This window comes from Acanthopagrus latus, chromosome 2, assembly GCF_904848185.1.
Source record: "Acanthopagrus latus isolate v.2019 chromosome 2, fAcaLat1.1, whole genome shotgun sequence".
NCBI classification, from domain to species: Eukaryota; Metazoa; Chordata; class Actinopteri; order Spariformes; family Sparidae; genus Acanthopagrus; species Acanthopagrus latus.
The window spans coordinates 28,408,295-28,430,346 of NC_051040.1; the positions used below are offsets into that span (position 1 = coordinate 28,408,295).

Here is a 22,052-nt window from a genome sequence, read left to right on the forward strand (position 1 = left end):
CTCGTTTATGTCTTCCCGTTAAATTACGTCCCAGGCGCTCATTAACCTTGTCCCTCCTGTATGTCCGTCTCTCTGTGCAGTGGCTTAGACAGTGCGTCTTGCTACCAGGTGGTCTCACTAATGCGCTCTCTGGCGCTGGGAGGACGGACCATCATCTGCACCATCCACCAACCGAGTGCCAAACTGTTTGAGATGTTCGACAAGGTACACATCTGTCTGAGGGAGTTAACGGATGTGCTGGACATTCTAGTTTGTATTTAATGTATGAGAAGGTGTGCTGCATGCCAATACCGCAAAAGAAAAGGAAAGAAAAGAAAATACAGCTTGATTTTTGATTTTCACATGGTCAGTTACTTGAATATTTTTGTCCCTCCACAGCTTTACATTCTCAGTCAGGGACAGTGTATCTACAAAGGCTCAGTCCCTTACCTCATCCCCTATCTGAAGACTCTGGGCCTTTATTGTCCTACCTACCACAACCCTGCAGACTTCAGTATGTCCACCTCACATGTATTCATGTATCTGCTGCACTTTTGCTGAGGAGGATCTTGTGTTTCTAATTCCTTCGTTATCTGTGTGTCTCTGTTTTCCCTCTGGTTCAGTCATTGAAGTGGCATCAGGGGAGTATGGAGACTTGAACCCGGTGCTGTTTGAAGCAGTCCAAGGTGGAATGTGTGCATTAGAGGAGAAGAAGCAGCAGTGTGAGAATGGCCCATCACTCTGTGCAACAAAGTGCCACATGGTATGCAGTATATGATGTGCTGCTGTACTGTAGTCATGGCTGGGTTACAAAGTGGTGTGCAAAGCAGGCAACTCCTCTGGGGCCTCAGACCCTTAGGGGTTGATATTATGCATATGTGATACATGTTGTTAAAAGGAATAGCTCAGCATTTTGGGAAATATGCATATTCGCATTTTGCCAAGGGTTAGATGGGAAGATATATACCACTCACATTTGTGCAGGATATATTATGCTAAGGCCTGCAACCAGTTAGCTTAGCTTATCTTGTCTTAGCACCATACATACATAAATAGGGGGAAACAGCTAGCCTGGCTCTGTCCAAAGAAACTGATCTGTTAATTCTTCACTAATGAACTAACTGACAGTTGTATATCTCATTTGTTTAGTGGTCTGAAAAGGAGTGATTTGGGTATGATGGTGTTTATGTATCAGACTATTTCTTGACTGGACACAGTAACGTTGTGAAGTCCTCTTGTGCCCAAGAAGTTACAAGACAGCCAGTTTGGAATCCAGGAAGAGTCAATTCATAGAGTTGCAAAGCAGGACAGTGTGACATTATTTACAGTTGACGCACATATCTGGTCCTGTTATTTGAACCACAAAGAATGGTTGGAAGCTAAAACAATTACATGACAGGAAAACAAACTGAAGCTTAAAGCAACATTGTGTACTTTGCCACCACATCCTATGTCTTGAAGTAATTATCAGCTTGAAGTTGTAAGGATTAAAACTGGTGGTCACAACATAAACCTGCAGATTGATGGACCATCCAGACGAGCCCTGTGTTTCTGTGTGAAGTAACAGTAAGGATATTATTATAGACACATTTGTCAGTGTTTGAGTTCCTCTACTTCCATTTTCCCCAGGACGCCGGACACATAGAGAGCCATACTTTTGCCACAAGCACACTAACACAGTTCTGTATCCTCTTCAAGAGAACCCTCATAACCATCTGTCGAGACCAGGTGGGTGACAGCATCTGTTCAAAAATACTTTATATACTGTGTGGCCGCACACTGCTTCCAAAAGCAAGACATATTCCATCTGACAGATTGGGTCATTTTAAAATAAAGTGACATTACCTAAAACGGTAGTCTGCTTTTGTTCTGTCCTCAGGTTTTGACCCACCTCAGACTGATTTCCCACGTTGCCATCGGTCTGTTAATAGGCTTGCTCTATCTTAACATCGGCAATGATGCCAGCAAGGTCTTCAACAACACCGGGTTCCTCTTCTTCTCTATGCTCTTCATCATGTTTGGAGCACTCATGCCAACTGTGTTAACCTGTAAGTCTAAGATGAGAGAATTAATTCATATTTCTATTCTATTTTGTGTTGATATTGATGTGCCAATCAATGACACCCAGACTCAAAAACCCCATGTGTTGCGAGTTTATATTTACAGGTGTATATGAACCTTTTTTTTCTGCACCATCTGTTAGTTCCTCTGGAGATGTCTGTGTTCCTGCGGGAGCATCTTAACTACTGGTACAGCCTGAAAGCCTACTACCTGGCCAAGACCATGGCTGACATCCCATTCCAGGTGAGCTGGCAGTGTTGGGTTGGAGGGGTGGTTTGCTGACAGACTCGTTACACACAGAAAATACATCTACATAGTACAACACTGCTCTCTAGTGTTAGTTGAAGGCACCACCTACTTGTTGCAATCGATCAGACTATGTGGGGCTTGACCACTGTAAACCTGAAGTTCTCAGTCCAAGTTCAAGCTTCATACGTTGATCTGCAAATTCAAATTTGACTATAAAATATACTATTATTGTGTCACATGTGGTGTACCGTCTTGTCTCATTATTATTAAGTGAAGTTTATGGATGGACAAATGTGACCGACTGCAACAACTAGACGGATACAGATATTTTTTATGGATGTGTATTAACTGGTGATATGCAGGCCCCCTTTTTGTTTGGAAAATTAATTGAACTGTTCTTAAATATTGCACTTTTAAGCATGAAAAAGAATAGTTTCCCTGACTGAACATGTGCTACAGCTTCGTTTGTCATATCAACATGACATGAATAGTGATGGCCAATGGGAAACAGCTCAAAGAAATGCTGATACATCTCAGCCCTCAACAGTCTGATAGGAATGAACCCAAACCTACTGACGAATCTAAAAGCACTGAACATTGCTTGGCTAATGACTTAATGGACAGGATTTGGCTGCTTGTGAAAGACTGATATCCATCATTGATAGATAGACAGACCATTCACTGCAAAAATATATCATTTTAATTTTGAAGAAAATGAAAGAAATACATTTAATGATGCATTTAACTGTATCCATTTTGTTTCCTAACTCTCTGTGTGTTATATGTGTTCTGTTATTTGTGTAGGTTAGAGCACTAACTTCAGTACAGCCTCCACCGACATCAGTGTGTGTTAGATTAACAACATTTGATTTTGACCTGTGACCTGTTCCTTCACTAAATAAAGGCTGTCATTTTAGGTGATCTGCCCCATCATGTACTGCAGCATAGTGTACTGGATGACTGAGCAGCCTCCGGAGGCCAGCCGCTACCTACTCTTCATAGCCCTGTCCACCTGCACTGCCCTGGTAGCCCAGTCCCTAGGCTTGCTGGTTGGGGCTGCCTCCACCTCACTACAGGTGCTGCAGGTTTGCATGTTTAAAAGTAGGATTTCTCAGCTCACACTACACCTATAAAATGATTCTGTCCTCTATATCCATATACAGGTTGCCACATTTGTTGGACCCGTCACAGCTATTCCAGTGCTGCTTTTCTCTGGATTTTTTGTGAACTTTGACACAATCCCCAAGTATCTGCAGTGGAGCTCCTATGTGTCCTACGTCAGGTGTGTACCAGAGTGTTTTTTGATACATTGGCAGTAGCTCATAAGAGTGATGGTGTTGGTTGGTAAGTCCGTCTGTTTGGAGTAAAATATCCTGTGGGAACCAGTAGCTCAGTTGTTACAGCTCAGGCCCCATGTACAGAGGCTGTGTCCTCACTACAGCAGCCCAGGGTTTGAGTCTGACCTGGAACTCTTCGCTGTATGTGATCCCCCCCTTTTTCAGCCCATTTGCTGACAATCCTCTTCTGTGCTGTCAATAAAGCCGTAAAAAATGGACAGAAAATATATACTCTCTACATAGAAATCCTATTTATGACTTAGAACGTATTTTCAAACTTGATTTAGTAACTCACTAGACTCCCAGGTTAGCCAAACTCTTTCAGAGTATTGGAGAAAACAAGGTGAGTGAAAAAAAACTTAAACTACCATTTGTGAACAGCCAATCATATTTGAATACTGTTTAACCTACCATATGTGTCGTAGCTCTGCTCCAACACAGTCTTTTTGTGCCACAGTGGACTCCTCCAGACAGGCAGTTCTCAGTTTTAGAAGCGCTTTGCATGATTACACCAAAATACATATTGGGCCTCATGCACAATCATTTCCACGTCTTTATCCTAAATATCTCTAAATTTTTTTCTTTGAGGTTTGTTCAAGGTCAATTTCAGCAACAGACAAAGATTAATTTTCGACTTTGATCTGAGGTTACCAGTTTAGATCCTTTGCAACTGTAGAAGTGCTTAAACTGTCTGAACGCTTAATCATCAGGGACACAAAGCAATCTGACAGCCTTGGCAATTTTCTTAATGAAGTAACACCAAATGCTAAAATATAAGTTGCTTGTTCTTGCTCACTCTCAAGAGGATTGCCCTAATGGATTTCACTGACTTTATTGACACTAATCTTTACTCTTAATTTTCATGTGGGGTGGCTCCTCTTGAACACCACACACACTATAAACTTATATATTTCTGGACTACTAATTGATTACTGATCATTTTGAGACTGAATAAAAAGATTTTCTTAGCTATTGCAAGTCGTGTTGGTCAAGTTACTTGGAGATCACATTCCTGTGCCGGCTTGTTTTGTGCTTGCTAAGATTTGAGGTGGAGTTTTTCACTGTAGATAAAAGTTTTCTCCCCACGCAGAGTGTACAGCGGACGCTGATGTTTTTGTCACCTTTTACCGAGTCAAACTCAAAGTAATGTCCGTCCTTCCAAGCATTAAACGCTGCATGGTCCTGCTCTCTTCCGCGCTCCATGTTGTCTGTGTCATTGTTTACCACTGACGTCACGCCGCTCATACATCATTGTCTTTGTTTTTGCAATTGTAATCCCTTACTTTACCTGTTACTTGAAAAAAGTAATCGGATCACAGTAACGTTTTACTTCTCACGCGTTACTGTCCATCAGTGATTACAAGCAGTGTCAGTGTTTTGTATCCCGCCCACAGGTATGGATTTGAAGGGGTGATCCTGTCCATCTACGGTATGAACCGCTCAGAGCTGGAGTGTCCGGGGAAGGTGTGTAAGTTCCAACAGCCCGAAGAGGTCCTGCAGTTATTGGACGTGGAAGACGCAAAGCTCTACATAGATTTCATTGTCCTGGGCATTTTCTTCATCATCCTTCGGCTGGCCACCTACGTTGTCCTCCGCTACAAGATCAAGTCCGAGCGATAGGTTTTGCTCGGCTCATCTTGCAGATCTCGAGGTCCTCCATAGTGTCAATCCAGACCTGGTCTCTTTCTGTGCACAGAACACAGCCTCTGTCATGTGGGAATTTCATTTGATTTGTCGCATTGCTGCTAAAAGGACAGATCATACATTCTGATCTGTTCTACTGCCAACAGCTGTGAGGGGCAGTGACTGACAATGCAGAGCAGTGAACAGCCATCTTATAAATCAGCATATACCTGTTTACCTCAGACATCAGGACGCAACTCCTGCACACAAAGCCAGGACACAGGAGGAGGACACAGAGACTCAGCCACGTTCAGCAGCAAATGCTCTACGTTTCATATTCCTGCAAGACAGAAATGTTTTGGGAACAAAGTGGATATGCCTGTTTATTCTACGCCGTGTGCTGCCATTCTCTGTGTTGGAGGGCTTAGACTTTAGTCCACAACACCGCCCAGAAGAAAGTCGTATCCAAACAGAGTGTTTACACTGCTCTATTAGTGAAAAAGCTGAGGACAGTTGGTTGCACAGGAGGAGCGTGATGTATTGTGAGCTGGATGAAGGCAGTTTGAGTGTGTTTTTATTGTCCTATAACAGAATTAAAAACCAAACAGAACTGACAGATTGAAATCCCAAAACATTTACTGTACTTCCCGTGTATGAAATCAATCGTTGTTTGAGCTAGATAGTTTTTTTTAACATGTTGATAGTTGTAAATTAAGCTTTGTCATGATTGCCTACCGAAATTTGGTATTTTTGGTACTTCCACAATATAATCTCAAATCTTTAAAATCATAGTCAAAATAGAATTGTTCAGCCTTTAACCATTTCCTATTGTACTGTATTATCTTTAGTATTATATAGATATGCAATTATATAAGTGTATTTAAGCAAAATAGATGAATTACTGTACTGTTATTCTTTTGTGTCCACACTACAGCCAGTAATGTCACGTGGAAACAACATGCTCATGTAGTCATGTTTGGTGCTATCACTATTATTTGAGTGACATAAAATCTGCATCTGGATTGCACATTACAAGTATTACAAGCTCACATTTTGTTTTCAGTGTATTGACAGTCTTTCTGTTGTGGTTTTACTGTTGTTTGAAACATATATTTTGGAGAACTTATTGCTGAACTGTACTGTACAGCTACTTGATATTCCATTAAACACTGATTCATTTAAATGTATCATTTATTACCTCCACCAAGGAGGATACGTTTTCAGCCATATCTGTTTCTTGGTTGGTTGGCTTGTCAGTAGGATTACACAAACACTACTGAGCATATTTCCATGACAGGATGGAGGATGGGTCTCGGCCCAGAATAACATTTTGGTGCAGATCCAGAAACGCTTCCTTTCTCTCATTGTGAGATTTTTTTCAAGATTTTTTTGAATTTCTCATGGATCTCGCACAAAAATCAGATGTATTTAGGAGACTGGTACAAATGGGGACTGTTAGCAGACGCATTCACTCTGCTGAATGCCATTCTAGTTATTATTGTTAATGAAAACATACCTCCTCACAGCAGGGTTTAGGAGGAATCTGATGCCCAATCTTAACTGGCTCCATTTGACATGACAGACCTGTGGTTTTACTCTATTTCCATATGAAATCATCATCCTTTCTCATGCCAGCCCCCATGGGTAGACTGCTCATTTTAGCTGTAGCTTCAGCTGTAACTCTCTGTTGGTCAGTTAGCCCACAAAGATTTTCCCAACCACAGTTTTCACCCTAGAGGGGGCTTACATTTGGAGGTAGGGTGATTAAAAATTATCATTTCAACATTATTTTTCCTTGACAGAAATATAACAAGCGTCGATGAATGTTTGATATAATTACTGTTAAGCACGTATGGAGCGTACACCAGAAGAGGGGGCACTAATCCACCTCAAACTCGAGGTGACACCCGTTAGCGGAAAGAGTTGCAATGTTGCAACGATAAACCGTGGGTATGTTTCACTTGCAGGCTCACATGCATTCTACCTCAAAGTTGAGAAATGTTCTGCTGTTCAGCAAGTGTTTCTCACGTTCTGACAATATATGATAGTTTAAACCCGTAACAAATGTCTGGTTTCTTCAACTTTGCTCGGCAATAAAAATGAGCCTGTAAAGAAGAAATAATGATCCAACATTTATTGTGAGACTCATCAATATAGACTGATGCGAACATTTTAGTCATAGTAATATTCAGCCACCCTGACCAGAGCAGATCTGAGGTTGTCTACTCAGATCTTGTGCAAGAATCCTAAGTCCTATATTTTATAAGTAATAGTCCACAAAAATGTATCCCTCCATCTGCCCAGAGAGCTGTGTCCACCCCACATCACTCTTTGTGAGGTTGTGAGCATGTGAATGCAGAAACCCATGGGTGCATGCATGTACATGGTTGTCTGAGGGCAGCTATTGTGAATTTGCACTTTTATCCATGATCCCATTATTTCATTTAAAACAACCTACAAAGCTTATTACAACAGTTGAGAGTCAGAAGGTACATCAGCCGGAGCTACAGCTCCATCTTCATAATCATGGGTCCATAACGGTGCCTGCATTGCTGATGCAGCATCGGACCACCTGTCGTTTCCTCTTACTTTATCTCTCAGGGCAGCGAATTGCTTCCAAATTGAAGGGAGCGATCAACGGGTTTGCCACAGCCTCACAGCCGGTGGTGCTGCCTCTCATCCTTGGTGCTTTACATTCTGCACAAACTGCTCCACTGTGGGAGGTCCCGGTCTGATGAAGCCAGCAGAACTACATCATCAGCAAAACAGATCTAATCCTCACGCTTCCATGCAGTAGACTCTCCACATCTAAGAGATTCTGTCCATGAAAACTGCTAACAATCAGTGGCAAGGTGACATTTTTAATAGCCTGATCATGTCAGGTCTGCCTTGTGGAAGCATTCAGCCTGAATAAGCCATTGAGGTTCAAGCTTTTCAGTTAGTTGATCTTTTTTTTCTCCCTGCTTGAATACTCCTCTTTCATCGCAAATCAACACACAGTGTAGAAAATGTAAAGTAGTATGAGAGCATATGTAGAGATGGACTGAGTGGAAGTTTAGCAGAACATTTTCTTTTATTTCAGCACAATGAAATGCTCATTAATGATTTAATAAACAGTGATGACGATTACTGGCCATAAGCACCAAGAACAACTTTGGTGAGCTGTAGGAAAAAAAGAAATCAAACAAGACTTCCAAATCTTGCATCAACAAAGGCTAAGGCTATTGCTCCCAACGAGCTTATTTCAAGCATGGATTGACAACAGCTAGAGAATATCCTCCTTGTGGAAATGAATCAGGAATGCCGCTATACTCAATTTAGAACATATATAACATACAAAAATATGCAAGCAGTCTTTTATGAAATGTCTTCCAAAGCTTCAGCCTGCTGTTGTTCAAAAATCAGAGCAAGCAGTCATTTGTGCAAATACCTGGTCTTTCATAACCCTCAACAATACTTTTGTACAGCATTGTTAAATGTTGCTGTATGAAAATTGTTGATTTTTTTCATCTAGATTCATCTACAAAAACTTCTCTCCATGTGATGCTGTCTCTGTAATAGCATCTTCAAAACCAAAATTAGCTTGTATATGTAGATTTTTTTAAACGTGGGTAAACCCATTAAAAATATACCAACAACTCTTCTCACAATTCCAAGAGGCTTTCTGTTATTAGTTGTTCTTATGGGTCACATGTATCATCGCGAATGTGACAAAAAAAACAGGGAACAGTAGAAGGCAGGAGGTTGGAGGAACTCTTCACTCTTTAAGCTGATAATCAGGTAAGAAAAAACTTGATTAATTTCACTCAAAACACACAGTCTACATTTGCCAGCAGATCTCTTTCGTTTCACTGGGTTGCTGAAGTAACATTCACTTTAATAGGTAGTTTATTCAGTTAAAATGTCTTGTGTATGTCTTATTGATTGATTCCAAAAATGATCTATAAATATGTTCCCATATGAAATTAATATAAAAATTGAAGGATGACGCAATTCAAAAGTATTTAAAATCTGGATGGTTATGTGGAGGAATTTTACCATCCTCAAGAAGGGTGCAAGGCTTCTGTGGGCTGTTTCAGGTTGAGGGGAAATGCTCCTGGTTTGCAGCTTGTTGTCCTGATTCACATCAAATGTCAGCTGGCCACTGGAGGACTGGACTGTCACTGTGCTTGAACCCTCCAGACTGAACACCAGAGTGGAGTAGAGAGCCAGAGCCTGAAGAGCCACCACTGTGTCCTACAACACACACACACACACACACACACACACAGACACACACACACACACACACACACACACAGACACACACACACACACACACACACACACACACACACACAGGAAAGTTGGACCTCAGTTATAGCAAATTTGTTTGTATGTGCATTGTGTTTATGCTGACAACACACTTACCTTTTTCACTTGTTAAGCTTATTATCATCTACATCTTCATTTTTTAAATTATTGTTCCAACTGGATTATTGTACCTGACCATGCGGCAACATCTGGGTGTAAAAACTGAAGCCAACAAGGAAGTTCCAAAAACTGCAGTTCCTCTAATGGCCACTAGAGGCTGGCTACAAAAGGAGGTCAATCCCCATAAGGGCCCATGTTAAAATGCCCAACTTTCCAGCAGACACAAACTTCTTTACAGCCTGGTATAGACACAATCAGTCAGACTAACTATACGCTACAGTCCTATAGATAGATCATGTCAAGCCAGTCAATATTTATGTGGCCCCGGGGCCAACGTGTCAAAGGATAGATAATGTCAATGGCTACATTTGATTAGCACAGGCGATGAAGCAACTGTCCAATCAACCATTATTACCTCCAAAAGTACACTTACTTTGATATTTCCATGTTTTTGAACAAACTGTATGAAAGAATGTGACTATAATTAATGTTCGCTTGAATTACCACAAGACTCTTTGATCCTGTATTTCCCACACACAGCGGTTATCACTGTTTGCATGCAAGCTGTTGTGTGGACAACCTGCCTTGGAAAAACTCTTCAGTCAGCGCACATTTGACAGACGTTAGCATGCTAACAGGATAACCAGCACCATGACTCCTGTTAGCTGGTGTGTGCAGCTGATTAATGTCATTGCACTGACAGACTGAATTTATAAGTAATGAAGCCTCAATAACTGCATTTAGGAGGATGACTCACCTTGGTTTAATGCAACCTTGTCAAGCTGCTCCAGAAGGTGAGCACGGGTCTCCATGTCTCCTGCCAGGGTGAAGACATACGCCAGCAGTGCTGTGGTGTAGGTGTTGTTGAGGTCACTGATGGACTCATTGAGGCAAGACAAGCTCCTGTTCACTGCATGATGCTGTAAATGAAGTTTTTTTAAAAATATGAAAAGAGGTTGTTATCATTTCCACCAATAATGACAGTTTACAATGTTCATTTCATCAGCAGCCATGTAGAAATAATTCCACTCAGATGCAACAGATGGTTTGTTGTGGTTGTGTGCAGGTGTGTGGGTTCAACATTTGTAGAAACTAGAAAGTGCAGACTGAGAAGAATAACCTACTGTGATTAAAAAGGCAAAGTGATGGAAACTAACTGGCATTTACAGTATATGTATTTGTGACACGTGTATCAAAAACTTAAAATATACTGTAATAAATGTCAGAAAAATGTTCACATCAGAAAGTCAGACATGATAATCCGTCTCTGGCTTCTCACCCATAAACACTACCTGTGTATGTTGGAACAGATTTCCATCCATTCAAGTGTTAAAATGAGTTAACAGGGCTACAGAAAATACTAGTTTGACCCAAATCAGTGAGGAAAGTTCTAACGTTGTTTTTTTGTACAGTAGGCATCTTCAGCAGTCCATCCAGGTTCCTCAGCGCTCGGCCCAGAATGTCGCCTGCACAAAATGAATTAATATGAGGAGTTCTTTGTACACTGATCTCCTTTTTTACACTGAAATTACTTTAAATTGATTGTCTTGAAAGTAGTGGGTTAATCTATAAACTAATGGCAGTCATACGAAACAGTTGTCATAAAAATAGGCTATGTCAAATTTGAAGTTAGTGGGTTACAAAATGCACAGCCACGTGATGATCGCTAGACACTTTCATACGACTTAAATCAGTTTTATTTTTATAGCCCAAGATCACAGTCACATTACCTCAGTGGGCTTTACATTGCAGTGCAGAAGGTAATTAACAAACACTGCGCAAGTGCTTAATCCTCAAAGAGGAGACATCATTAAGAAGATACAAACTTCAAAATAGTATAACATGGCATTAACGCTCCTGGTCCAAAGCAGACTGACCTTTAGGACAGAGCAGCCAGTTGTAGGCTTTTGTCATCTCACTTCCCTCAGCCTGAGAAGACAAGAGGTGGGAGATGAATTAACTTGCACATGTGCATGTAAACACTTGTTTATTATCATCAAATGTAAGGTTATTAGCTCTGTGTTTTCCTGCTTTAAGGTACTCACCTTTACTATGAGAGGTCGTGTGACCACATCAATGCGACCTCTCTCTGGCACGCTCACGATCTCATTGTCACACGACATGTGAGATGCCACAGCCTCAGCAGTTACTGACACATTCACAACCCCTAAAAAGATCCATTATCCATTACTGACATATTCAGTTTTTGTTGTCAGAGTATCATAACTCTTTAAATTACAGGTTATACTAGAAATAATTCTGTTTTGGTCCTTCCTTCTTCCAATTTCAAATAACCCCTCCTCTCAAAGCCTCTACTTGGTGCTTCTGCCCAGTGGAAGAGACAAGGAATTAACTATATGGGTGAATTATATGTGAAAGGGACATTCGCCCCCCTCCAAGAACTGCGGGAGGAATATAATTTAAATTTTTCTCAAAAACCTTGTTACTAAAGCATTTCTCTGTGGAGAAGTTTTAGGTCTCTTATGTTTCCTCAGATCAGGGACTATGTGACACCACACATACAGGACTGCAGAACTGTAAGTCCAGACAAACATGCCAACCGTTTAAATAAGCAGGTGGATTCAGAGAACTGATCCTGTATCTACAATGTTCTGGAAAACATTAACCACTGAGATCAACAAACATGTGTGGGAGGATGAGCTGGGCCAAATATTTGCAAAGATAATTAGGACAAATGTTTACAGTAAATACAAACACAAACTTTGAGCCACGACCTCTTCTCTGATGCTTCAATTAAAAATATTTGAAAATGTAATAACTCTATTTGGGATTCTATTTATCTCTTCGACCAACCCTAAGGTTGGTCATCAACACCAAACCAGCATATTTCAACAGCCTTAATATGTTTTATCTTCTCATTTTCACACGGATGTATTTTCACACCCTGGATTTGTCGTCGAAGTGTCCTTGAGCAAGACACTGAACCCCAAATGGCTCATGGTGTGCGGTGGGCACCTTGCATGGCAGCCTCTGCCATCAGTGACTGGCGACTTGTCCAGGGTGTACCCTGCCCTCGCCCAGAGACAGCTGGGATTGGCTCCATCACAAAAAAATAGAAAATGGAAGATACTTTTAGATACTTTTAGAAAGTCCATCATCACTGTACACACATCGACGTGAAACTGATTCATCAGCAGAAATATTTGTGGACCTTCACCACATGCAAATTTACAGAAAAGGGCCCCGGTTGTACTATTGACCTGGAATCAACAGTAGAAGGTATAAACAGACTGGTTCAATATATATTAAAGGTCAAAGAGCAGTTTAAGTCACATTTTGTTCTTCAGTCCACTTTACCTGAGGGATTAATGTGGCTCACTGGGACACAAATTAAAACCTGCTCTATGATAACTCAGTATTAACTCAGCTGTGATTGAATGAGGTCTGAAATGGTGAACAGACATTTCAAACACTCACCAGCGTGCTGACTGGTCTGAACTTGGTGTCCAGTGTGATGACTCTGAAATGCACTGAGAGAAATGCAAAGAGATTACATGAAGTATCTATACCTTATTTAAAGCTGTGTTAGACATCATGATGGGCCGCTGAAATCAGTGTAGCTCATCAGTGCAGAGATGACATCATCATTGTCAAAGTTTACTAAATGGACTGAGTTTAAAGCTCCTGTGTTAGCGGTGTACACACCAACATTCTGAGCAAAGCAGCTCACAGTAGCTAAAGTTATCACTTAGTTACTATAGTGATATGCAACCCCTTATTTGTTTAAAGTGTGAACTTTACAGGTGGCCAATTCTTACATAATGCACCTTTTAAAAAGGGACAGTTCCCCAAAAAATGGAATATCTGTCATAGTCTAGGCTAGTGTCAGACAAAACAAATCTCCAGCTACTTCAGTTGTTTAGGAGAATGCTGCAATGGTGTTTTGCTGTGAAGCTCCAGAAATGTTTTGTGGACTACGAAACTTCAACCGACTTCCCATTGGCATGTGGATCGGTAATGACTGACTTTTGGATGAACAGTTCATTTAAGATCTCACTTTAGCAAAGGCACAGTCTCATCAGTTCATCAGCAATACAGTCTCTTTTTTCTGTCTTTATTAAAGTTAAGTTTCATGGGGATCTGAAACCAATACCAGCACGTACTGAGATAAAGCCCAGGAGATACAATAAATACTGTGCTTCTATCAAGAAAGACGCAGGTTAACAAGGATACATGAGTATCTTTGATAAAGAATTTTACTGTGATAGATTTTGGATCATCAGTTTCAAGTTACCTGTTTGTCCAGGGAGGTAAATTGGTTTATCAGTTTGGATGAATGTGACGGGTTGATAGATTTTGATCATGACTTTTCTGACTTCTTCTGAGTGAAACGTGGCGCCTTGTACCTCTACCTTGAAATTCTGCACCTCATCTTCCTGCACAAAAGGAGCCTGCAGAAATATAGAGAGCAGCCGAAAGAATCACTAACTCACAAAAATAAAACATCAGCGTCATTGTATTGATTTGAACTCTTTCTTACTTATCTTTGGTAACTCACAGGTAAAAAGTAACATCAAACTGTTTTTCATGTAGATCAGGGCTAAATATAAATGGTGTAAATCCTGGAGAAGCATTTAGGTTTCAAATATTTGAGGGAGAATTATTGTGGACTACATGAAACCAAGAGTGTGAAAAGCTGACCTGAAACTGCACACAGGTATGAAATTCTGTGCTGGTTGTCTCCTCAAAGAGGACCGTCCTCTTCTCTTGGGAGATCAGAGTGACGGTCATGACCAGAGTCTCACTGGGCTGCAGGAGACTCGCACAGAACTTGGTCTGAGCTCCAGCTTCAATTACTGCAGGAGTGGCTACCATGTACTGCCTGCAGCCACAGGAACATATACACATACAGAAGATACATGATAAGAAAGAAAGTAGCTCCCATCATCAAATGATGGAAGTTACTGGACAGAAATGGTGATCAGCTGATAGCTCTGCTCATCTCTTCCCCCAAAGACATCTGGCCACAGCTCTGATGATACAACCACACAGATGATCAATGTTCTTGGACTGTGTGGTTCTGGTACCAGGTGCACTTATGCCTAAACATGATGTTAGTCATGGACTGTTTGTTCAGATTCATGTTTTTGTACCAGTTTATTCCATTTCAAAAACAGAAAATATTACTGTCAAGTTGACACATTTCACTCAAAAGAAATCAGGAGGGTCACGGTCAAAGCCTCTAAGCTAATGACAAAACAATGTGAACTGGAAAGACAGGTAACTATTAACTGATCACCCTGTCAGAGTTCATGTAAAGTTACTGCTGCTCCATGAACATAACGTTAAGTTTAAGTTAAAATCGTGTTACTCACCGTTGACCACTAAACAAGACTCAGTCATCAGTAAAGACACCTTCAAGCAGGTTGCAAAGCGCAAATCCCTTACGTGGTGGACTGCCGTGCTGAGTTAAACGAGCCGCACTAGTTTGCATTTCTATTACCAGTTTCACCACACTGAGTTGAGCCACACTGGACCTTTCTCCAGAGTCGGGTATTCAACTAGAAAGGCACTCAATAGAGTATATACCTTTGTCAAGGCCCAACAGTCCCCTTTAATTCAGTCAAGCCTAATCTGATATGAAACTCAGCCCTGTATCACTCAAAGTTTTAAACCATCCATAACTGGGTCTAAGATCACCACATCTAGGATCCACATCAAATACTCACTTTGGATATTTGGCTTTCTTCATGTATTCAGTATTGACAAAGAGAAATTTCCTGGATCTGCATCTAAAGTGAAGGGCCAAGACCCACCCTCCATCCTAGTTTCAAGGAAATCTTTTCAATAGTTTATGTGTAATCTTGCAGACAAACCAACCAAACAAACAAATAAATGAGCAGACAATATGAAAGGTGGTTATGGCGGAGGTAGCCTATAGAAGCTGAAAAGTATTGTGAAGCTGAAGTAGTCAGGAAAAATAATTGCGCTTCATGTGGAGACTGCGTGTGCATGACCAACCCAAATGGATTTGCCTTCATCTACCACGGATGGATGGTCAGATGTTTTTAGACACAGTCAACACAGTATGTTCAATGTTTGTTATTGCTACTGGATGCTTGAATTTCCTCCGGGATCAATAAAGTATCTATCTATCTATCTATCTATCTATCTATCTATCTATCTATCTATCTATCTATCTATCTATCTATCTATCTATCTATCTGAGGGCAGCAGCGGTCAAACGTAGCATGGATGCTAACAGCAACAAACACAAGAAGACCACAGCAATGAACACATCAGCTTACACAACCCCTGGCAAAAGAAATATGGAATCACCACTCTTGCAGGATGTTCATTCAACTGTTTGAGTTTGTAGAAAAAAAAGCAAATCACAGACATGCCACAACAGTATTATTATTCAAAATGCCAACCTTGCTTATATATATATATATATATATATATATATATATATATATATATATATATATATATATATATATATATATATATATATATATATATATATATATATATATATATATATATATATATATATATATATATATATATATATATATATATATATATATATATATATATATAGATCAAGCAGAGGAAAAACAAATGATGGAATCACTCAAGCCTAAGGAAAATATTATGGAATCATGAAAAAAAACAAAAAAACAAAAAAACAAAAAAAAACACTACCATTAGTACTTTGTTGCACCAACTCTGGCTTTAAAACAGCTTGAATTCTCTGAGGCATGGACTTATTGACAAACAGTATTCTTCATCACTCTGGCTCCATCTTTCTCTTATTGCTGATACCAGATCAGCTTTGCAGGTAGGAGCCTTGTCATGGACCATTTTCTTCAATTTCCATCATAGAGTTTCAACTGGTTTGAGATCTGGGCTATTTGCAGGCCATGCCAGTGACATTACATGTCTCTCTTGGAGGAAAGTTTTCATGTGTTTTGCCCTATGGCAAGATGAATTGTCTTCTTGAAAAACATCCTTTCAATTGTTGGAATAAGCTTCCAAAATTTCAATGTAAACTTGTGCATTTTTTGAAGATGTAACGACTGCCCTCAGCCCCTTATCATCAATGACTATGGAGATTTTGCATGTTTTCTTCAGGCAGTCATTTTCATAAATTTCATTGAACGGCACCAAACAAAAGTTCGGGCATCATCGCCTTGCCCAATGCAGATTCTCAATTCACCACTGAATTTGGCTTTTCTGTATGTAAATCCCATTTTCTTTAGGTGATTTCTTACAGTTTGGTCAGACATTGGCTCCAGTTTCTGCCCATTTGCTCCTTATTTGTTTTGTTGTGCATTTCTTGTTTTCAAGACATATTGCTGTCAGTTTTATATCTTGATGCTTATATGTCTTCCTTATACTGCAACATTCCGTGATGATTTACCTTCTTGAAGAAGTTGTATAATCCTCCCCTTTGTTTCAACTGACAGTTGGAGTGATGATGAGTGATGATTCACATCAGTCTGCTCGGTGCAACAGCTCTCCAACGTCAGCACTCTTTTTTAACTGCATACTAATTAGCAGATTTAATCTGATGCAGGTGTTTGTTTTAGAACTGCAAATTACAGGGTGATTCCTTAATATTTTCCTCAGAATTGAGTGATTCCATATTTTTTTTCTTCTGCTTGATTTAAAAAAGAAAAAAAAAAAAAAAAAAGCAAATGTGACTGACTACAACAATTTCCTGTTTGTCTCTTTTTTTAAATGTTTCTTAAAACCATAAAAGTTGGCATTTTGAATAAAAATAGTTTCAGGTATTTAGGTAAATAGGTATTTTTGTGATTTCGTTTTTTTCTACAAAATTTAACATTTGAATGAGCATGAGTGGTGATTGCATAATTTATACCACTTTATAGTGCACTGGTGTTATAATATGACACCATGAGGTATTTTAGTAAGCTTCACGCTATAAGTGTGTTTGGTGGTGATGGCCAATTATACATTTTCATAATGCAGTTTAAAGTTACCAATGAGTGTAATTTCACATTAATTCAGTCAGTCAGTCAGTGGGTCTGTTACTTAATTGATGAATTCAATTATTGTTCAGTTAATTATTTCAGCATTTAAGGAATTGATCCATTGATTACTTACTTAATTCATTTTACCATCCTAGTTCTGATCCCATTGAAGCCTTAGAAGATGGAGGCCATGGCATTTCAACTGTGTGAATAATTAGTCCGACATAAAAACAGACACAGTATCAGGAGCTTCTGATGAGCAATTTCAAAATTGAAGCCCCCCTCAAATTCAGATGAACATCAAAGGAATCTACCTGTTTCCACAGACTACTTTCACTTCTGAAGGACAGTACTCCACCTCAGAATGTGACTCATGTTATACCAGGGAGTTCTGATGTTAACTTTCAAAAAAAAAAGAATCACTCTGTAGTTTTGGTGAATAAATATAAATGAGAGGAGAAAGACCTTTATTGATTGATTTCATTCTGCCTAAATAAACTAAATAAACAGCCCCCATTTGTTGTCGTGACTGAATAAACACACTGACCTTAAGTGTGGTGAGTCTGAAAACTAAAGTTTAGTCTCTGACAGTCACTCGACACGAGCATCAGTTCATTTAACTGTGACTTCAAGTTGAGTATACATTATCATAATCAACAGAGGGGCAGAACGGCATGGTTTAAAAAATTAATTGTTATTTTGACAGATATTGCACTTTCAATACGTGTCAAGATAAGAGGGAATGGTCATTTTTGCATTACTATTTTCATCATCATCCCTGAAAAAACTGTTAAAATCCTGATGATGTCAGCTCTACAGTACTTCAGTGTGCTGCGTTCTGTCACACATTTTACCTTTATGATAAAGTTGCTGCTTCTGGATACTGCACTTGGCCTTACTGCGATTAGTTGTGCAGCCTTAAATAAGACAATTAAGTTCATCATTTTTGAGAATGAATTTATGGAAAACAAAAACAATACATGTCAACTCATTTCTGTCAAAGAAAACTATTTACACTTATTAACATTATAGTGAATCCAGTAGTCTTTTTATATATCATATAGTATGGTAACAGAATATGACTCGTGAGCTCTCATCAGATATTGCTTCATCGTGGGTGTTCACTCGCAGGCTTCACATCACTAACAAACAACTGATGACAAAACACACAAACAGCACATCGACCACTTCGACTCATGTCAGCTGCAGCACTGCAAGATTCAACTGCTGACGACGTGTTCATGGTTCATGGACCTCACTTCTTCTTGGTATACTGTAAATTAACAAAAGAGAATTTAGAATTGGGTGTGTATTCATTTGTACATCAACATGAAATTCAAAAGGCCTTCATCCTTACTTTATCAAGAATCCAGTCTGCGTCTGCAATAGCTCTTTGGATGATCATTTGTATCCTCTCTGGGTCATCTTCATCAGAGTGACTTTTGTAACCCTGGAACCCAAAAGATCAGGATAATTTAGTGTTGGGGAAGCTGTTTTGTATATCCAGGCTGGGAAAACCAATCGAACACGTGAAAAGATGACAGAAAAAGGATGTATGAATCATTGTTCTCAGATGTTATGAAGTCCATGAATACGTTAGCAATATCTACATGGAGAAAACGCAGTACAATAGCAGTTTGGCATGGTTATGGAAGAAAGGTCAAAGGTCGGTGCTTGTCGGTGCTTTTGTTGAAGAGAAAGGAATGACAGTGTCACGGAGCAATCAACTATTTCAATGTGACTTTCAATGTCACTGCTCCACAGCACTATGACAGGTCACTCCACTTATAAGGATGGACAAATCTACAAGAATGAGATCCAAGCAATGTAATACATTTAAATTATCCTTAGCTAGGTAGTTGGGAATACTTCAAAGTCTCATTAGACTTTGTGGAGAATAACTATGGCTGCCTGGTGGAGAAAAACATGCAATTACTATAACTGTCATACTTACTACTTTGTAATTTATACTGAAAAATAAAACATCCATGATTATATCTGTAAAGATTTGTTAATCATCACTTCAGAGCTGATTAGTTAGTGTTTGCCTGAGAGAGCAGGTGACAGCAACCACAACTCTGAGTCTTCAATTAGTATCTTTGTCAGAAACTATGGCAAAAGTCCTGTATGTCTACAACATGTGTGTCTTCTGGTGTGGACAGAAGACTTGGCCATGAGTACAGAAAACATGCAAACTCCTCGGCAGACTGTCACCCTGGATTCGTTTTGCTGTGAGGTGACAACATCAACCACTGAGCCATCATGGCACTGACTATATGACTGACCTCACTGCATGTCAGACTGTTTTAGATTTCAAACTGACCAACAGCTGAAGACACATGTAGACTCCTTTGGTGTTTTCATTGTCATAAGTGTATATGATCAGTCTTCTGTTTGACAGTTTGGAAATAACTTGTTTATGAGCCGAATTCTACATAATACTTTGTCAAGGATCAACTGAAAAGCATTTGGCTTGTCAGTAGTCGGTGCACGTGAAGACCTCACCTGTTTTATGGCGTGTCGGTAATGCTGCTGCATTGCTGTGGTTGGTAACTGCCTGCAGCATCTGAGGAGATATCGATAGAGCTGCACTGGTGTCTGGATCAACTCAACTGCAACCAAAGGCGGCATCCCTTCCTCCTCTGATTGAACTGCTGTGGGTACAAATACAAATCATGAGCACATTAGAAATAGAGACAATATATTAACCCCAGAAAAAGGAATTCATAAAGCCTTAATGGCCCTGTGATTACATTCTCATACAAAGCATATGAACCAGATATTTACAGGTATAACTCACAGTACTTCATTCAGCTCTGCGCTTGGTTTAGTTGGCAGCACTTCATGGACCAGCTGACAAGACATTAATCTAGTTTGATGGCACTTTTTCATCATTTCTGCCAGATGCATTAACTTGTCAAGTTTTCTGCCAAGAGATACGAAAACGTGTACGTATGCGTGGTGCTGGCAGTTTTCTGTTTTGTTTTTTATACGTATACAAAGCGCCTTGCAAAATCATTGTAATGCAGGGCTATCTATAAACTTGGACGCTTTCGGTTTTTTAAATGTTCAATTTCAATTTTAAAATGCGACTGTTCACTATCTCAAGGTTACGGGGTTCTTTTCGGGACTTGACCTTGTGTAATATCTTTATGTAACTCATCAACTAACCCAGATACTGACTCGCTGTAACGCAGAAGTCTGCGGTAAAAATAAGGTAAACAATGCGTCGCACACAGCGGCATGTCTACACTTTATCCTCGGCTGACTTTAGCTGATGGCTACATTGGATTAAAAGCAGCGAGTACGTTAGCCAACTAGCTAGGTGAGAGCGTAACTAAGCTGCCGCAACACAGTGCCGACATTATCACCTCCAAACAAACTTATAGCGTGAAGCTTACTGTAGCTGTGGACCGTAGTGGAGGCTGTCAGAGGGCGTCCAGCATTTTAAAACACCTCACGGTGTCACATTATAACACCGGCGCACTGCAAGCGGATGTGTTCGTCGCTGTGGGCTTCTTCTTGTGTTTGTAGCTATTAGCATCCATGCTACATTTGACCGCTGCTGCCCTCTGTTGACTGTGTCTAAAAATATCTGCCCGTCCATCTGTGGTAGACGAAGGCAGGTGTTTTTTTTCTACTCCACAACTTCTTCCATTGTATTACCTCCACCATAGCCTCCTTTCAAGTTTTATATTCATTTATTGTTGGTTGGTTGGTTTGTCTGCAGTGGAAACTAGGATGGAGGATGGGTCTTGACCCTTTCACCTCAGGTGTGGACAGAATACGTTTTTGTTTTGGTTTTTGTTTTTTTGTTGTTTTTTGTCAGAAATAATGAGAGCATCTTCAGATTCATAAAATTTGATTCAGAAAAATGAAATATCTATAAGTGAATATTTGATGTGGATCCTAGATGTGATGATCTTAAATTATGGGAAAGCAGTTATGGGTGGTTTAAAATTTATACAGTTTCATATTAGATTAGACTTGACTGAATTAAAGGGGACTGTTGGACCTTGATGATGGTATATACTTAACTGAGTGCCTTTCTAGTTGAATTAAGTTAGATAAGGTTAGATCAAGAGGCAAAATTGCCAATATTTTTCAGATCTGTTGTTAATACATAATTAAAATCATTATTCATGAAATGTGCCAACTTGTATCTTCACCTGGAAATGCTGCACCAAAGGCACCTCTGACAGAAGTATTTTCTGTCATTGAAATGGAATAAACTGGTACAAATGCGTGAATCTGAACAAACAGTCTATAACTGACATCATGATTAGGCATAAGAGCACCTGGTACCAGAACCACAAGGTCGAAGAAGATAGATTATCTTTGTGGATGTCTCATCAGAGCTGTGGCTGGATGTCTTTGACACTTGGGTGAAGAGATGAGCAGAGTTATCAGTTGATCACCACCATTT

General features: G+C 39.8%; 3 protein-coding genes across 7 annotated transcripts in view; 1 reads left to right on the top strand and 2 right to left on the bottom strand.

Moving 5' to 3' along the window:
- Positions 1 to 6,271, top strand: part of LOC119006625 (ATP-binding cassette sub-family G member 4-like) — a 28,470-nt gene extending 22,199 nt beyond the window's left edge. The window contains exons 7-15 of the mRNA XM_037075531.1: positions 81 to 204; positions 379 to 493; positions 603 to 742; positions 1,609 to 1,707; positions 1,859 to 2,027; positions 2,183 to 2,283; positions 3,207 to 3,365; positions 3,453 to 3,571; positions 5,021 to 6,271. Coding sequence (XP_036931426.1) covers positions 81 to 204; positions 379 to 493; positions 603 to 742; positions 1,609 to 1,707; positions 1,859 to 2,027; positions 2,183 to 2,283; positions 3,207 to 3,365; positions 3,453 to 3,571; positions 5,021 to 5,246 — 1,252 coding nt within the window. The 3' untranslated portion in view covers positions 5,247 to 6,271. The remainder of the gene's footprint in view (positions 1 to 80; positions 205 to 378; positions 494 to 602; positions 743 to 1,608; positions 1,708 to 1,858; positions 2,028 to 2,182; positions 2,284 to 3,206; positions 3,366 to 3,452; positions 3,572 to 5,020) is intronic.
- A 2,042-nt stretch (positions 6,272 to 8,313) lies between these two features.
- On the bottom strand, positions 8,314 to 17,121 carry LOC119006698 (pregnancy zone protein). Of its 3 annotated transcripts, none has more exons than XM_037075693.1 (10): positions 17,053 to 17,121; positions 14,325 to 14,505; positions 13,918 to 14,074; positions 13,101 to 13,153; positions 12,639 to 12,720; positions 11,708 to 11,829; positions 11,540 to 11,591; positions 11,058 to 11,128; positions 10,420 to 10,582; positions 8,314 to 9,485 (listed from the first exon to the last, which is right to left on the bottom strand). In XM_037075693.1, exons 2-10 carry the CDS (start codon positions 14,496 to 14,498, stop codon positions 9,376 to 9,378), a joined length of 984 nt encoding a protein of 327 aa, XP_036931588.1. In that variant the 5' UTR covers positions 14,499 to 14,505; positions 17,053 to 17,121; the 3' UTR covers positions 8,314 to 9,375. The 3 variants fall into 3 exon arrangements, with proteins under 3 accessions (XP_036931588.1, XP_036931597.1, XP_036931578.1); XM_037075702.1 differs by lacking the exon at positions 17,053 to 17,121 and adding an exon at positions 15,659 to 15,707; XM_037075683.1 differs by lacking the exon at positions 17,053 to 17,121 and adding an exon at positions 15,645 to 15,692 and having other exon boundaries at positions 11,073 to 11,128.
- A 1,445-nt stretch (positions 17,122 to 18,566) lies between these two features.
- Positions 18,567 to 21,186, bottom strand: lyrm9 (LYR motif containing 9). Of its 3 annotated transcripts, none has more exons than XM_037075248.1 (4): positions 21,028 to 21,186; positions 20,132 to 20,280; positions 18,984 to 19,076; positions 18,567 to 18,899 (listed from the first exon to the last, which is right to left on the bottom strand). In XM_037075248.1, the coding sequence occupies exons 2-4, from the start codon at positions 20,255 to 20,257 to the stop codon at positions 18,882 to 18,884; spliced, it is 237 nt and encodes a 78-aa protein (XP_036931143.1). In that variant the 5' UTR covers positions 20,258 to 20,280; positions 21,028 to 21,186; the 3' UTR covers positions 18,567 to 18,881. The 3 variants fall into 3 exon arrangements, with proteins under 3 accessions (XP_036931143.1, XP_036931151.1, XP_036931135.1); XM_037075256.1 differs by having other exon boundaries at positions 20,132 to 20,277; positions 21,028 to 21,181; XM_037075240.1 differs by lacking the exon at positions 21,028 to 21,186 and adding an exon at positions 20,427 to 20,451 and having other exon boundaries at positions 20,132 to 20,277.
- Positions 21,187 to 22,052: the final 866 nt, after the last annotated feature.